Source organism: Meles meles, chromosome 11 (genome assembly GCF_922984935.1).
Source record: "Meles meles chromosome 11, mMelMel3.1 paternal haplotype, whole genome shotgun sequence".
NCBI lineage: Eukaryota > Metazoa > Chordata > Mammalia > Carnivora > Mustelidae > Meles > Meles meles.
In genome coordinates this window covers 36,779,835-36,796,801 of record NC_060076.1, presented here as the reverse complement: position 1 = coordinate 36,796,801, position 16,967 = coordinate 36,779,835, and the positions used below count along the sequence as shown (strand labels likewise).

The 16,967-nt window shown below is 44.0% G+C and overlaps 2 protein-coding genes across 3 annotated transcripts in view; both read left to right on the top strand.

Annotated features, from left to right (window-relative positions):
• The window catches only part of LOC123952567 (phospholipid-transporting ATPase FetA-like), a 111,574-nt gene extending 109,221 nt beyond the window's left edge, over positions 1-2,353 (top strand). Inside the window, exons 28-29 of the mRNA XM_046021836.1 lie at positions 767-897; positions 994-2,353. Coding sequence (XP_045877792.1) covers positions 767-897; positions 994-1,185 — 323 coding nt within the window. The 3' untranslated portion in view covers positions 1,186-2,353. The remainder of the gene's footprint in view (positions 1-766; positions 898-993) is intronic.
• Positions 2,354-11,624: 9,271 nt separating this feature from the next.
• RUSC2 (RUN and SH3 domain containing 2) overlaps positions 11,625-16,967 on the top strand; it is a 74,261-nt gene continuing 68,918 nt past the window's right edge. For both annotated transcript variants that reach the window (XM_046022238.1, XM_046022235.1), the window contains exon 1: positions 11,625-11,911. The gene's annotated coding sequence lies outside the window, so the exon portion shown is untranslated. The remainder of the gene's footprint in view (positions 11,912-16,967) is intronic.

The window sequence follows — 16,967 nt, the reverse complement described above, 5'->3', positions numbered from 1 at the left end:
GGTGGAGGGTAGGGTTGGGAAGTGTGAACAAAGTATATTTGTTTAATAAATGTTCACTGACCAGGTATTACTATGTACTAGGCTTTGTGGATATAGATAGGAATAAGACATGGCCTCTGCCCCAGAAGGACTCAAAATCTAGCCAGGGGAATACTTTACCGTATTAGATTTTCTAAGATATTTTCAAATTTCTTATCTAACTTAATCTTTGCAAGCATCCTATGAGGTAGAAATGGCAAGAATTATTAGCACCATTTTAGAGACTAAAGGTTTTTAAAAATTAAATTACTCAAATCTAGCTCTCCTGCTTCCCAGTCCAGTATCCTTTATACTGTGGTATACTGCCTTATTATCACCCATATTAATTTCCCTACCTTTCATTCTACTTTGATGGGAACAAAATACAGTGAAGGTAGATAATAGATGTAGCTGCCTCTCACCTCTCATCAAGCCACTCATTTTTCCTCCCCCAAAACCTGTATCCCATTTTTGTGTCCAGGTCAGTGTTCCAGGATTCCTATAACCTGCCCCCACTCTCTTGCCCTGCCCAGACTTTAGAGGGAGATGAAGGCATGTGAATTCACAGTGACTTTGGCTTTACAAAGGACCTCACTGTAATTCTTCTGCATTTATATTATTAGGAAACTTAATGGTCTCCAAACCAGTAACTTCCTTTTTTGGAATGGAGAGTTATCTAAGTTCTGGCTGACAGTCCCCTTCCTCTAGGCTCTGGTTCAGCCTCCCTCCTGCACCTCATTGTTTACAGGTGTGGCCAGGAACACTCTGAACCTGCCACAAATGTGGCTGATTATTATCCTCAGCGTGGTCCTCTGTATTTTGCCTGTGGTTGGGTACCAATTTCTCAAACCATTGTTCTGGCCTACCGACGTGGACAAGGTGAGTGGAACAAGGAATCTACTCAGATATAATTCATGGTCCTCTCTGCCTTTGCCTCGGTGGATAAAAACCCTGTCCTCCATGCTCTGGCTATAGATTATGAACAGAATTCATCTTTGGACAAGACATCCACTGCTACCCCCTACCCAGACCAAACTGAGACACACAAGGCCTCGACGTTCTGCCTATGCATTCTCCCATAAACAGGGCTTTGGGGCCCTCATCACTTCAGGCAAAACAATGAAGGACAAGGTATTCAAGAAAAATCGCTTTCCTTTTAAAAAGTAAAGGCCCTTAGGGAAATCCCAAAGGAATCAGTCATTCCTCTTCTTCCCTTGTATCCACACAAATTAATAAGGATGGATTAGAGCCCCCAGGGAAACTAGCATAAACCTGCCATTCTGCTCTCACTCTAGGGGCTCAGCCTCTTCATTCCCTAGAAGGTTGTGGCCAGGTAAGGCAAGGAAAGGTAAAGAAAAGACCTCCAGATATCTGTCAGAGTTGCAGCAGTTCAAGAAAAAGTGACAACCGGCTTCCCTTCCACCAACCCTTCCAAGTTTTAATCCAGACAAGCAAATATGGAAGTGGTGAGTGAAGAGGGGCAACGTAAGAAAGGGGGGAAAAAATATATATATATATGTATATCTCCTAAGAATCTTACTTTGGGCCTTGTTTCCCATACCCAGAGCAACCATAAACATTGCCAGGGCTCCACACAAGTGTATCTCACCAGATACCTTTCTCAGGTTCATCTGGGGAATTCAGGGTAAGTCTTTTGCTGGCCCTGGGTCTCAAAAGGAGGAAGCAGCTATGAGAAGTTGGTCATAAAAAGCTGAAGGAGAGTTTCTGGACCAAAAAGAAAAAAAAGGGAGGGGGGGAGCTGGTTCCTGTCTTGATAAGACAGCTCAAGAGTTTGCCTTCTTCCCTCTCTTTGACCTCTTTTACCCAAGAACTGACACCTTTATAGGCTTCAGAACTGGGAGAAGGAGACTGCTGGGAATGTTTAAAAATCCTTTCTTGAGGGGGTGTAAGCCACAATTGATGAACATTTGTCTTCATTCCATAAAATTACTTTGAGAAGAAATTGTATGTACTTGGGAAATTGTTTCTGAGAAGTTTGTGGAGTAATAAATTGCTTATTTTGGAGTGGAGAGATGTGTATGATCTGTTGGATCCCAGTGACAGTAACATCCAAGCAGTATCATTGGCCCCACTGCCCTATCCACCCCGTCTCTCCTTCTGCAGTTCCATTTCACTTTTCTGTCCTTTGTTGCTAAACTCTATCTTGACCTCCATATGACCACATCCTTTGACCACGGAGCTTTATCCCCTTTACACACCTTAGTACTAGGTTGAGTGACTTCATCCAGACTTCATTTATCAACAGAAAGAAGATTCTAAGCTATCTTAGATCTTTCTCAGAACCAGATCCATTTATTAAACTGATTCTGAAATCCTTCATTTAGTTGAATCCTAGGAAATTCACTCAGTCCACCAACATGTATTAATCATTTTCCCCAAAACTTCACCCAGGATGCTGTCACCATGACCCCAGTCACCCAAGGCAGTGATGGAAATCATCCCACACTCTTCCTCTAGTCTGATGTCTATTAATAGGTCATCAAGAAATGTAAACTCTGGGGTGCCAGGGTGGCTCAGTCATTAAGCATCTGCCTTCAGCTCAGGTCATGATCCAGGAACCTGTGATCAAGCCCCATGTCAGGCTCCCCACTCAGTGGGAAGCCTGCTTCTCCCTCTCCCACTCACCCTGCTTGTGTTCCTTCTCTGGCTGTGTCTCTCTGTGTCAAATAAATAAACAAAATCTTAAAAAAAATGTAAACTCTGCCTCTTTATTATGTCTTGTTTTCAGTTCCCTCCATCATTACTACTCTTGTTCAGACTTTGATCATCTTTCATCTGAATGACTGCATAAAATCTCCCAACTCACGTTCCTCGTTTTCCCCTATCTAAAGCATCCCACCAATATGACTTTCAGAGTAGTCTTTATAAATAGCAAACTTGATGGGTACCTGGGTGGCTCAGTGGGTTAAAGCCTCTGCCTTCGGCTCAGGTCGTGATCCCAGAGTCCTGGCAGGGAGCTCTCTTCCCTTCCTCTCTCTCTCTCTCTCTCTGCCTGTCTCTCTCCCTACTTGTGATCGCTGTCTGTCAAATAAATAAATAAAATCTTTAAAAATAAATAAATAGCAAATTTGATCATGTCAAACCCCAACTTGTACCCCTTAGTGGCTTTCTGTGCCTTCTAGATAAAGTTAAAATTTGGACATTTTATTATTGGGCCTCTCTAACCTTGCCTTCTACTACTCCCCCATCTGTATTCACTCCAGCCACGCCACATCTGGTCTTCATGTCATCAAACATTCTCATATCCTAAAATGTTTTCCCTCACTCCCTTCTTTGTGTAGCAAATTCCTAGGCACCCTTCAAAACAATAGTTGGAACTAGATAGAGGTGATGGTTGAAAACCATTATAAATGTACTAAACGCCACTGAGTTGTATACTTTGAATGGTGAATTGTATGTTATGTGCATTTCCCCTCAATTTTTTTTAAAGATTTTTAAAAATTTATTTCTTTGACAGAGATCACAAGTAGGCAGAGAGGCAGGCAGAAGGAGAGCGGGGGAAGCAGGCTCCCTGCTGAGCAGAGAGCCCGATGTGGGACTCAATCCCAGGAACCTGAGATCATGACCTGAGCCGAAGGGAGAGGCTTAACCCACTTAGCCACCTAGGCACCTGATTTTTTTTTTTTTTTTTTTTGAAAGATAAGGTTAGGCGGTCTCTTCCAAAAGCTTCCCGGAATTCCCTCAGTGTGATTTATATACCTGTCCTATGTATTTACTTGCTTCCCTATTAATAACTCTCTCAGTGACACTTTATCACAGGGCATTGGAATCATTGATATACTTGTCTATTCACAGCATATAATAGGACTTTAATAAATGTCTGTCAGGGAATGAACAAATGAAACATATCTGCTTCTCTGCCTGGTTTTCTTCTTTCCTGAACAGCATCACCACCCACTGGCTCAAACCAGAAACCTAAAGTCTTTCTGGACTCCTCCCTTTCCTTCTAATCCTGTCCATTCTTTTTTTTTTTTTTTTTAAGATTTTATTTATTTATTTGACAGACAGAGTTCACAAGTAGGCAGAGAGGCAGGTGGGGGGGGCAATTTCCCGCTGAGCAGAGAGCCCAATGTGGGGCTCGATTCCAGGACCCCGGGATCATGACCAGAGCCAATGGCAGAGGCTTTAACCCACTGAGCCACCCAGGCGCCCCAATCCTGTCCATTCTTTACCAAGTTACATATACTCTATACTAGAAATGTCTTCAAATCTCTCCCTTACTATTCATCCCCAGTCCCACTGCTTTCATCATTTCTTGTCTAGATTAGAGCAACATCTGCCTCTTTGGTCTCCCTGCCTGACTCTGCTTCTTTCCAATCCTTAGCCATACCACAGAGAATGACCTTTCAAAATACAAATGAGGTCCTGTCATTTGCCCGTTTAAAATCCTTTAATGACTCATTGTAGCTTTCCTACCTGGGTGCTGCCACCTCTCCCGCTTTGTCACTACTTTCTGTTGCATATATTCTCATTTCTGCCATACCAAACTATTTGTAACTCCTCACAAAATTTCCATCGTCTTCAGAAACCTCTATGCTTTGGCTCTTTGTATTCTCTCCTCTTAGAATAAACTTCCCTTCCTTATCTAGTGAATGTCTAACTGCTCTTCACTCTCAGCTTTGGTCACTACCTCTGGGAGCCTTCACCGACACCCAGCCTCCTATTCTGAGTTGGGTACCTCTTCCTTGCACCAGACCTTCCTTATATTAGACCACCTCATACATTTCTCTTATTTTCAGTTCCCAAGATTTGAATGTATTATCACTCCCATGCCTATTTTAGTTGTGATTTACTTCTCTCTCTTCTCTACTAGGCCGTGGTGCTCTCCTTGAGGGCAAGAACTTTGTTCCAGTATTGTATTAAGTATTAGCATTTAGATTGTTAATATTTTTTAGTGAATGAGTAAATTAATAAAATCTCCTATTTTTCATTTCTCCTAAACTTGCCTCTTACCCTCTCCTTTTTTTTCTTTTAGATTTTATTTTTATTTATTTGAGAGAGAGAGAATGAGAGGGGAGAGGTCAGAGGGAGAAGCAGACTCCCTGCTGAGCAGGGAGCTGGAGGTAGGACTTGATCCTGGAACTCCAGGATCATAACCTGAGCTAAAGGCAGTCGCCCCACAAGCTGAGCCACCCAGGAACCCCTTACCCTGTCCTTTCAAAATGAATCTTATCCTTTGGTATCTAGTGCTCGGTTATACTTTAGGGGTCTCTTTTTATGAAACATGGCCACTCAATGGTCTGGTCTCCCTTATAAGGCATTTGTAAGAAAATAATTTGGACCTAAAGTATCCTCCAATGTTCCTGAACAATCAGTATCCTCTCCCAGTGGTTTATGTGCATCTTGGGAGATATGAGTCTCCATCTCTGCTGAGGATCCAAGATAGCACATGCCATATTGCACACTGAGGGGTGAGACGGCCATGCAAGACTTGGAAAAGGGGAGTGTGAAAAACAACTTTTATATGCAACTTTTAATCCTCTCACCCACCTTGAGAAAAGGTCCAGAAATTCAGACATTAATAAGGGATCTATGGAGAGAATTGCTAGTGGGCTTTGAATCTACCCTCAGTTCAGTTCAAGTTGAGAGGGTTTTAAGGAAATTATTTGGAGAGACTGACATGATAAATGTGTTTGGGGGATACAAAGAATGCACACCTAACTCATACCTGGAAAATCTAAAAAGCAGGAGAACAATTAGCTATGTTTTATGGCAAAGCTAGAAGCGGTAGTTGCTGGTGGCTGCTCGTGGCTGCGGTGAGATTGGCCTACACTCCCTACACTTTGTTTTTCAGGACAAAGGGATGAATGGAAACTCCCCATAGACCACCTACTTATGGGCCATCTAACAGACCTAGTTAGCTAGTTTCTTTATCCTGTCAGAGAGAGCAACTGAAAAGCCAAGGAGATTTCAGCAGAAGGAAGCAATAGATCTGCTGTCAAATGCTTAGAGATTTCTGACTAGATAAAAGGTCACCTGAGGTGGGATTGATTGCCTGTAAGGGGCATGAGGTAAATTTGCTCTATCTAGATTTTGGAAGTGTTTACATGGGTGTATATATTTGTCAAAACTCATCAAACTATACACTTAGTATCTGTGAATTTTATTGTATGTAAATTATACTTCAATAAAGTTGCTTTTTAATTCTTAGAGTTTTGGTGTTGTTTTTTTTTTTTTAAGATTCATGTATTTATTTTAGAGGGAGAGTAAGTACAAGCAGTGGGATGGGAAGAGGGAGAGAGGCAGACTACCCCCCTGATGTGGAATGCAACGGTCCCATGATCCTAAGATCATGACCTGAGCAGAAACCAATACTCTGACCCTCAACCAACTGAGCCACCCAGGAACCCCTAATTCTTAGAGATTTCTAAAGGAGTCATAAGTGACCAACTAGAGCTGAATTCACCCCGTTAAAGTAACTAACGTTAAAGTAGGTATAGGAGAAATATCTCCACCAATAGAGAGGGTCTGTCTAAAGAACCTACAAAAGGGCTCCTTGAGAAAGAGTCAGTTTTAGACACCTGCCAAGCACTAAAACTAGTTTGTGGTAGCATTAGTCAAGGAAAAAACCTTCCTCATCTCTTCCCCCTCCACCCTGCTCAAACTCTGAAGAAAGAAGATTAGCAAGTGGGGGAAGGGAGAAAAAACAGACATCTACTCATCTTCACACCCTTTTCCCAAATAAACATGGGCACCTATAGTAGGGCCAAGCTCAGAGATAGGAAAAAAACATAATTTTAAAGTCTGAAGTTTAAAAAACTATTTCATCATCTGAACATTTTAATTATTAAAATAAAACAAATTGCTAAGTACTGGTTGCTACCTAAAAATGACCAGAAAATTCATGAGTGGGTTTAAAGAGTGGAAGACAAAATAAAATCGTTTTATAGTCATTCCTATCCCACAAATCCCATTCTTTCAAGGTTCCAGCTTCTCTCTCCCTGTCTCCCTCTCTCCTGCTCTCCCACTGTCTCTCTGATCACATTCATCCATCCATACAACAGATATTTCTTGAGCATCTGCCATAATCTGAGCGCTGTTCTAGATGTGGAGATACAGTGAAAGCCAAAAATCAAGAAGTTAGTTCTACTGTCATGGATCTTACATTCTAGTAGGAGAGACAATAACAGACAAGATCATTCTGATAATAAGTACTATGAAGATACTTTAACAATGAGGGACTGTGAAGAGGAAGGGGGGAGCTACTTTAATTTATAGTCAGAAAAGCCCTTTCTGTGAGGAAAGTAGCATGTGAAATGAGACCTAAATGACTAGAAGGATCTAGCCTTTCAAAAACCTGATGTAAAGTCCTTGTAGGCAAAGTAAATAGCTAGTTAAAAGTCCCTAAGATAGGAGCAAGCTTTGTGTGTATCAAAATGAAGCCAATGCAGACAAAACATGGTGAGCAAAGAGAAGGACATTTAGATAGATATGATGCGAAACAATGGAGGACTTTTAAAAAGCCAGCTTGAAAGATTGCTCAGGTTATTCTATGGACAATAGGGGTGCAAAGTGACATCAGGAAGACTAGGAAGCAATTATAGTTGTCTAGACATGGCATGGTGGTGTCTTGGACTAGGATAGAAGCAGTGGAGAAATAAATGGTTGAATAGAAGATATATTTTGAAAGTGGAATCAAAGGACTTCATGGCTTGGCTATCAAAGATGCAAACACTGGTTTATCAAATGATCCTATGGATTTACTCAGTGGCTTCTTCTCTGATAATCAGGGTACTAAATGCATAGATTACTGACACTTCCCACACAGCTCCTGATGAAGGGGTGAATTTAGGTGGTCATGCTTGGTGCCAGCTGACTCCACTACCCCTAGACACAACTGGCCAAGAGTGGATATATAACACACTATAGTTTCTGTCTCTCTAGAAATTAAAATTAGAACTCTGAGAAACTAAGTCAGTGATGAGGACAGTAGCCAAAAGTTCACATATTTTCAGGCAGTGGGGCCTCCATTTTAAGTCCTATTCTATAACCTAAATCTATCTCCTCTTTCCTAACCCCTCAGCCACTGTTCTAATTTAGAACTTCTCACTTCTCGTCAGAATGACTAGAGTCTCCTAACTGGTCTCTTTACCTTCTTCTATTTCAATATCCACAGTCCTACTAGAGTGAGATTTCTAAAGTGCAAGTCTGTTTGAGTACTGGTAATAATGCAAAATGTTTCTGCCTGTGACAAAGCAAATGATTCCTGCTCCTGATGATGCAAATTAATTTTGCCTGGTAGAAAATACACATTTATGAAAGTCAAATCCTCATCTGAACCAGTTTTAGTATCTTACTGGCCCCCTCATTAATTAGTGAGTTTTAATATGTGTTTATGTTTGTATAAGACTCACCATTTTACCGTCTTAAAAATTATTCCTTAACAGGGGCACCTGGATGTCTCAGTGGGTTAAGCCTCTGCCTTCGGCTCAGGTCATAACCTCAGGCTCTTGGGATCAAGCCCCCATCTGGCTCTGCTCAGCAGGGAACCTGCTTCCTCCTTCCTCTCTCTCTGCCTGCCTCTCTGCCTACTTGTGATCGCTCTCTCTCTCCGTCAAATAAATAAATAAAATCTTAAAAAAAATTATTCCTTAACATAAATAACATGAAGTAACCTATGCTTGCTGAAGACAAAAATAAGCCTATATGAAAGGACAGAAAGATGTGCCATGAGCCCAAGGCAGGAATCAAGCTGACCCTCAGAAAAGAACCCACTGCTAGAAGGTCACCCAAGAACTTGGGGAGTAGTCTCTTTGTGTCTAGACTTGGCTCCTCTCTTTGCAACAGATTGATTCTTCTCAGCAAACTGGTTTTCTTTGCTACTTAGGCCATTTAGCAAGTAAAAAGATAGTCACAACTCTCAGATTTCCATTGTAAGCCCAGCCATGAGTAAGGGTGTAGTTCTCCCCCAATTACAGGGGATAATAATCTTAGGGAAGAGATTCTAATTGGCCTAGTTTGGGTTAAGTCCCTACCCTGGACCACTTTAACTGTACAAGCATACAGCTTTTCATTAATCTCCTTACTGGTAGTCCTAGCCCTCTCCACTTCACCCCAGAATTTTATTTCTAAAATTCAAATGTGATTTGTCATTCCTCCCACTGCATAAAGCTCTTCAGTGTCTTTCCTGCTTACAGGATGAGCCCCAACTCTTTAGTATATCATAGGAGACTCTTCATCACATGCCTGACCATCTCTGCTGTGCTCTCTCCATGGTACCCCACATTTCACTCATACCAGTTATTTTGCCCCTCTGTTCCTTTATACATGCTGATTCCCAACCCTTTACCTCTCACTCATTCTTCAAAACTCAGCTCACACCACTTCTGTGAAGCCTGAGGATGCATTACACAGCATGACATTTAAAGCTGCTTCCTTGACTTTGACCTAATAACTCTGAGTGGGAGGGTCTTACTCTCTAACTCTTCCATGGGGCATGGAAACCAGTGAACTTCTAGTAACTATCTATTGAATGACTGCCTGCCTTCCCCACCGCTTTGGGTGGAAGGAGACAGCAGAATTCCCAATGTCCCCATACATCCCGCCTGCCATGAGAAGAGCATGCATTTTCTTGAAGAAAAAAATTTTCATGACACTTGTTAAAGATGGTAAAGTAGACCTTAAGGGGCATCACAATTGGTATGGGACCACTGCAATGGGGTCTTATAGTGTGCTAGAGATTTAGCTCAACTCAAACACCCTCAAGGGCAGTGGGGATTGATGGGGTTTTAGAATATAGGTGAGGTTCTGGACCCAACCACCAAGAAATAATTCTTGAGACGTCTTTGGTGCAAAATGGTGGTTCATTAAAGCAGGAGGACAGGACCTGTGGGCAGAAAGAGCTGCTGTCCTGGGATCTTGGGGAGGGGCTGATTATTTACTCAGGGGTTGGGGGACATAAGGAAAAGGGAGGTTTCAAAAGAACGTTCATATGCTAAAGAGGACCGACCTACAAGATACCTACTAAATACCAGCAGTCTTGCCACTGCAAGTTAAGGTTGTTTTCCCGTCTAGCAAGGTATTAACATTTAGTTGGGAAATCCCTGGAAGAAAGTCACAAGTGTCCCACCCAGAAGTTGGGGGGTGGGAGGAGGTTTCAAGGGGTCAACTTGTGCTTTGTCTTCAACTAGCCCTCTGCTCCCTCATCAGGGATTTCTAGCCAAGGAGCACAGTAGGAGGCAGTGGACGCAAAACTGCAGTCTTTAGTCTGCACAGGCAGCTATAATGAAATACCACCTCATAAGCACAAACATTTATTTCTCACAGTTCTGGAGGCTAGAAATCCAAGATCAGAGTACCAGTGAGTAAGGGACAGGTGGGGCTAGGTAGGGAGAGAGAGATAGGGGGCTCTGTGATCAGGCTCACAGAAATCCCCAAAATGGGGAGTTGTGGGGAAACCAGAGATAAGGGAACAAACTGCCCTAGGTGTGAGAGATGGGTGTCATTTTTTAGGACAATCACCTGAGACCAACAAATAACCAGACCCTAAAAAGGAAGTAAGCCATTTGAAGGTGTTATCACTAGTCCTTGCTCAATGGTGATATCAGTAGAATGTTAAAAGGATTTAAGTTCCCAGTTAGCTTTCTACAGAAAACCAACCCCGGCAACCCTGTTGGGCCCCCTCTCACTCTTGAGAGCTTTTTCAGTATCTTCCCTTAATAAACTTCTATCCCTTTACTCACTCTCCATTGTCCCAGAGATTCATTCTTCCACTCCTGAGACAAGAACCCAGCTCTGCTGCTTCAACAGCAAGGATGGGTGAGAGTTCCCTTCTGGGCAGCAGACTTCCGCTTGTAACCTCACCTGGAGAATTTGACTTGGGATCTCTGAGGGATCTCTTCCGTAAGAGCACTAATCCAGTTCACGTGAGCTCCAACCTCTAGAGGCAATCACTTCACAAAGTCCCCACCCACCTACTAATACCGGGAGTATTTCAATGTGTGGATTTCTGAGAGACACATTCAAACCACAGATGGTCTTAATAATTACTGCTAAAGGCAGGCCAAGTTGTTAAGATATGGAGGGTGGTCAGATACCAAAGGTGGGGGATTCTCACTAAATTAGGATTCTTGCTAATTGGATTCTCCGGGGAAGCCCAAGGTCAGGTCTAGTCCAGCAAGGAATTCAGAAGAGCCCAAGGTTTTGGTCACAAGAGAGAATCTTTATCAGTTCCAGGTTTTACCAGGACTTTTTAATCCTGGCAATGCATGGAATACTTTTAAAAATATTAAAGCCTGGGAGCCACCCAAAGACCACTACACTCCCACTCCAGAGATCCTGATTCAGCCCGTCTCTGCCGAGGTCAAGCCTTGGTTTTGTTGCTATATTTCGAGTTTCTGTTTTCCCTAAGAGGTTCTGCTGAGGTGTCAGGGTTGAGAACTGCTGCTTTACAGGAAGGTGGGACGGATGTATACCTATCTTCTAGGCCGCTAGGCCGGAGCCTACGGTCCCCTGGGCTCTGGGCACCGCAGCCGCGCTTGCGGCGCACCACCCCAAAGGGGCGGGGCAGGGGCCGCAGAAGGCGGGGCTGCGGCCGAAGCCTCGCCGCTCCCGTCGCCGGAAAGCACTGCGCGTGACTCGCGGCACCCATCGCAGTGAGCAGCTTGGGAGGTGGGCAAGCGTGGCTCGCCCAGAGGACCGAACCAACGCGCGGTCCGGAGGGGCGGCTGGAGGGCAAGCCAGATTGGACCATCGGCGCCGCGGCTGCAGGGGGGGCCGGACATTACCAACCCGGCCGGAGAAGAGGGGGGCGCCGGCCTGTCCTAGCTGCAGCGCGACCCCAGGAGGGCGCGAGACGCGGCCGCCAGCGCCGCAGCAGCCGCCAGCACCGTCGCCGCCGGCACCGTAGGCTCACGCTGAGGCGAGAAACGAGGTAGGGACGCCTCTTTGGGGTTGGCGGGGTTCGGAAGACCCACTGCTCTCACGTTCCAAAGGATCCCTTAGGAGAAAGCTCTCTGTGCCCCCGCCCTTCCCCTCAGCCCTGTCGGTGGCCTTTCATCCCCACCCTCCCGGTTCGCTCCCACCCTCTGGACCGACATCCTCCTGACCTTACAGCTCTACCATCCGCTGAACCCTCAAGCACCAAGGACCAAGCATCCCTTTGGGCGTCACCTCAGATCCAGCCCAACCGTCTCCTCAGACTGTCCCTGCGGTGACACCCCTCAGCTGACTCGCGCCCAGCTGTATTCGTTGTATCCACATCTCCTGTGCCGGCCCTGGGAGAGCGCAGCGGCCCAGCAGCCAGCCCCGCGACCTTGGCGGGGGCTTCCGCACAGCCAGTCCCAACCAGGCCGTCGGTGCCCTCCGCCCCTTTGGCCCCTGGTTCCGGAGTTGGTATCTGCCTCAGCCAGGCTAAGATCTTTCTCTCGCTCTCCCCTTAGGAAAACGTTTGGCTTGACATTTTGCCGGTCCCCACTCATGCACTTACCTGCTGCGAAGGGCACGGTAATCCCGTGCCCGGAGCTGGTTTGGGACTGTCAGGCTGGCCCAGCAGACGCCAGGGGACTGCCCTGGGGGCAAAGACCATACACTATTCTTTTGTATCTCCAGCGCCCCAGCACAGTACCTGACATGTTCGCACCCAGTAATATTTGACGGGTGGATAAATGAATGAATGTGCCCAATGTAGAAGGTGTGAGGCAGAGTGCTTTGGTGGGAAAGGTGTCTCTAGTTAACATAGGGGGTGGAGTATCTGGGGGGTTACTTGTGACGCTCATGCGGCAAGCCTAAAACGGAATATGTTCAGTCTTATAATTCACACATCTAACTTCTTTCAGATAGGACCTTCTGTGTATTCAGTCTTATAATTCACATATCTAACTTCTTTCAGGTAGGACCTTCTGTGTATCAGCTCTTTTCCACTAATGTTCTAAAAGGGGGGGGGGGTTGCTGCAGAAATTCTTATTGGTAAGTGCCTTAGAGGCTGCGCAGATAATCTTGAAAGAGCTTTGCCCAAGTAACCTGCTCCTCTTGCCCTAGAGGCTAACTACTCCCTCTGGGGAAGAATTCTGGAGGTCAGCCACAGCCTTTAACGCTGACTCAGTGTAGCCAGTCAGCTGGTGTTCCCGACAGGTTGAGGAATGAAAGTCCTCATTGATTTTACTCTTTAGCTCCTGGATACCTCCACCCACACCCCTCAGAGACTGGAGTGGTAGACCTCCCTGGCAGGCCTACTGTGATAGATATCAAAGATTCCTAAATACTGCAGTAGCGGGATCAGGCCATATCGGGCCATTTTTATCTCAGTAGACCAGAGTCAGACAGGGATTGCCACTATGTGAACAGTGTCAGTAATAAATGAGAATGTGAACCTTTTTAAAGATGCGTTCTCAAAGAATAGCCTGAAATCTGTTTTTGTTGATTCTTAGGAGGATAACCTGAACAGATTCAGATTCCTGAAGGTGGGACAGGGTTCAGAGACCTCAGTTTTAGCCCAGGTTCTGTGGGGAAGTAGGTGATACTGCAGGCATGAAACAATGGCTGGGAAGCTGTAGGCACTGATAAGCTGACAAGTAGTTGCTTGTCCAGTAGTGGCCTTGTTTTAACTGGGGTTCAGAGTATTAGTAAGTACAAATAAGGATTGGAGTTTCTTAGGAGGTGGTGGTATGGCTTTGTGGAAGGAAGAGAGATCCCACCACTATTCCTGTATTCTGTTACCTGTGCTCCTCCTGCTATAAGTGCCATAGGATACTTACCACCTTTGTTTCTCTTCCACTTTGAGCCAGGTCAAAATCTGATTTCCCCTGAAAGTCGCTTTTCCAGGCCAGGCCAGCCTAACAGGAAACTGAGTATGTTCCCACCCATTTCTAGATTTGATTTATCCTTCTTCACTTTTTTTTTTTTCTCTCCACCCTCGGATCTGTCTTTATAAAGTCGTGGACCATAGATACCCAAACCAGGGAGAGGCTCCTGAGATGGAGTCCACACGAGCATTGCATGTGGAGACCAATACTTTTTTTGGTGGGGGGAGTGGAACCAATTTTTAAGGAGCTTTTTTTACTTAAACCGGTCTAGACTCCCTATCAAGTAAGACTTCAGGGAGCCCTGAACACTCTGGATTATTTTATTGATTTTTTCAACTTCTAGTACTTTATGGTCTTGCCAGATAAAATACAAGATGTCAAGTTAAATTTGAATTTCAGATAAACAAGAAGGTATCCTATATTTTTGTTTGCTAAATCTGGCAACCCTCGTTCATGGGAAGGCTTACGCGTTCTAATTTTCTCTCTGCAAACTTAGGACAATAACTCACCCTTCTCTCCTGTTACTCATACACAATGACTGAGCACCCTATTAAAAGTCACTTGACTAGAGTGGCTCATGACACATTAGGGTAAGGGCAAGCTCTGTGAAGGTAGTCTGATTGATCAGTGTTTGGGTTACCCAGAAAACACCCATTCAGACACTGGCATACAATATTATAGTACCTGTCAAAGAATCTGTCATGCAAAATGAACATATTATTTTGAGTGGCCAGATACCAAGATGGCTCTGAGAGTGATGGCCAGGAATGGAGATGAGAGTGGGATGGGGGTGGGTAGATTCTAACAAAAAAGTACAACACATAGCAGAACTTCCTGTACCACATTAACTCTCTTTTTTTTTTAATTGTGGTGACATATGTGTAACATAAAGTCTACCATTCTAACCATTCTTTTTTTTTTAAAAGCTTTTTTTTTTTTTTAAAGATTTTATTTATTTGACAGAGAGAAATCACAAGAGAGGCAGGCAGAGAGAGAGGAAGGGAAGCAGGCTCTCCGCTGAGCAGAGAGCCCGATGCGGGACTCGATCCCAGGATCCCGAGATCATGACCTGAGCCGAAGGCAGCGGCTTAACCCACTGAGCCACCCAGGCGCCCCTAACCATTCTTTTTTTAGTCATTTTTTTCATCATAGTAAATATACTTTTGAATTCCCATCTCCTATTTCCCCCATTCCCTCACCCACCTCATTCTGGTAACCATAAGTTTGTTCTCCCTAGTTAAGAGTCTGGGGGCTCCTGGGTGGTTCACTCAGTTAAGCATCCAACTCATATTTGGGCTCAGGTGGTGATGAGATTGAGCCCTGTGTGAGCCCCCATGCTAGACATGGAGTAGGCTTAAGATTCTCTCTCTTCCTCTCCCTCTGCCCCTCCCCACTCTCTTAAAAAAAAAAAAAAAAAAAAAAAAGTCTGTTTCTTGGTTTGTCTCTCTTTTTTCCCCCTTTGCTTATTTGTTTCATTTCTTAACTGCCACATGTGATTGACATCATATGATATCTGCCTTTCTCTGACTGACTTTTTTTGCTTAGTGTTGTACTCTCTAGCTCTATCCTTGTAAATGACAAGATTTCATTCTTTTTTTTTTTTTTAAGATTTTATTTATTTATTTGACAGACAGAAATCACAAGTAGGCAGGGAGACAGTCAGAGAGAGAGGAGGAAGCATGCTCTCTGCGGAGCAGAGAGCCCAATGTGGGGCTCGATCCCAGAACCCTGGGATCATGACCTGAGCCGAAAGCAGAGGCTTTAACCCACTGAGCCACCCAGGTGCCCCAGATTTCATTCTTTTTTATGACTGAATAATATCCTGTAATATATATATTCTGTTTTTTATACACACACACACACACACACTCACCATGTCTTCTTTGTCCATTCATCTATCGATGGACACTTATGCTGCTTCCATAGTTTGGCTACTGTAAATAATGCTGCAATAAACATAGGAATGCATGTATCCCTTCAAATTAGTGTTTTTGTTTTTTTCTGGGGGTGGGGGGAAATACCCAGTAGTACAATTACTGGATCATAGGGTAGTTCTATTTTTAATTTTTCGAGGAAACTCCATACTGTTTTCCTTAGTGTTTGCACCAGTTTGCATTCCCACCAGTAGTGCAGAGGGGGTTCCTTTTTCTCCACATCCTCGCCAACACTTGTTTCTTGTGTTGTTGATTTTAGCCATTCTGACAGGTGTGAGGCAGTGTCTCATTGTGGTTTTGGTTTGCATTTCCCTGATGGTGAGTGATGTTGAGCATCTTTTCATGTGTCTTTTGGCCCTCTGGATGTCTTCTTTGGAGAAATTTTAACCATTCTGAAGTGTACAGTTCAGTGGCATTCAGTATATTCACATTGTTATCCGTACATCACCACCATCCATCTACAAAAGTTTTTCATCTTCTCAAACTGAAACTCCATACCTATTAAACAATAACTCTCATTCTCTCTTCCCCAGAGCCCCTGGTAACTACCATTCTGCTTTCTTTCTCTATGAATTTGACTACTCTAGATTACTGTATGAATTTGACTACTGTAAGTTAATCATATTTATCTGCGACTGGTTTATTTCATTTCACATAATGTCTTCAGGGTTTATCCATTTTGCAGCTCATATCTGAATTTCCTTCCTTTTTAAGGAAGAGGCAGGGAGAGAGAAAGCACAAGGTTGGGGGGAGGCAGAGGGAAAGGGAGAAGCAGACTCCCCACTGAGCTGGGAGCCCAGCATGGGGCTTGATCCCAAGACCTGGAGATCATGACCTGAGCCAAAGGCAGACTCTTAACCATCTGAGCCACCCAGGTGCCCCATCTTTGCCCATTTTTTAATTGGGTTACATATCTTTTTATTATTGAGTTATGTGAGTTCTTCATATATTCTGGAAAGAAGTCCCTTACCAGATATATAATAGACAAATATCTCCCCTTCTGTGGGTTGCCTTTTCACTCTGTTGATTGACCTTTGATGCACAAAGGTTTAAATTTTGGTGAAATCCAGTTTATTTGTTTTCCCTTTTTGTTGCCTGTGGTTTGGTGCAATGTTGGCAATAAAAAATCATTGCCAAATTCAGTGTCATGAAGTTTTCCCCCTGTGTTTTTTTCTAAGTTTTTTATAGTTTTATGTCTGTGGTTAAGTCTTTGATCCATTTTGAGTTAATTTTTGTATCTAGTATAAGACAA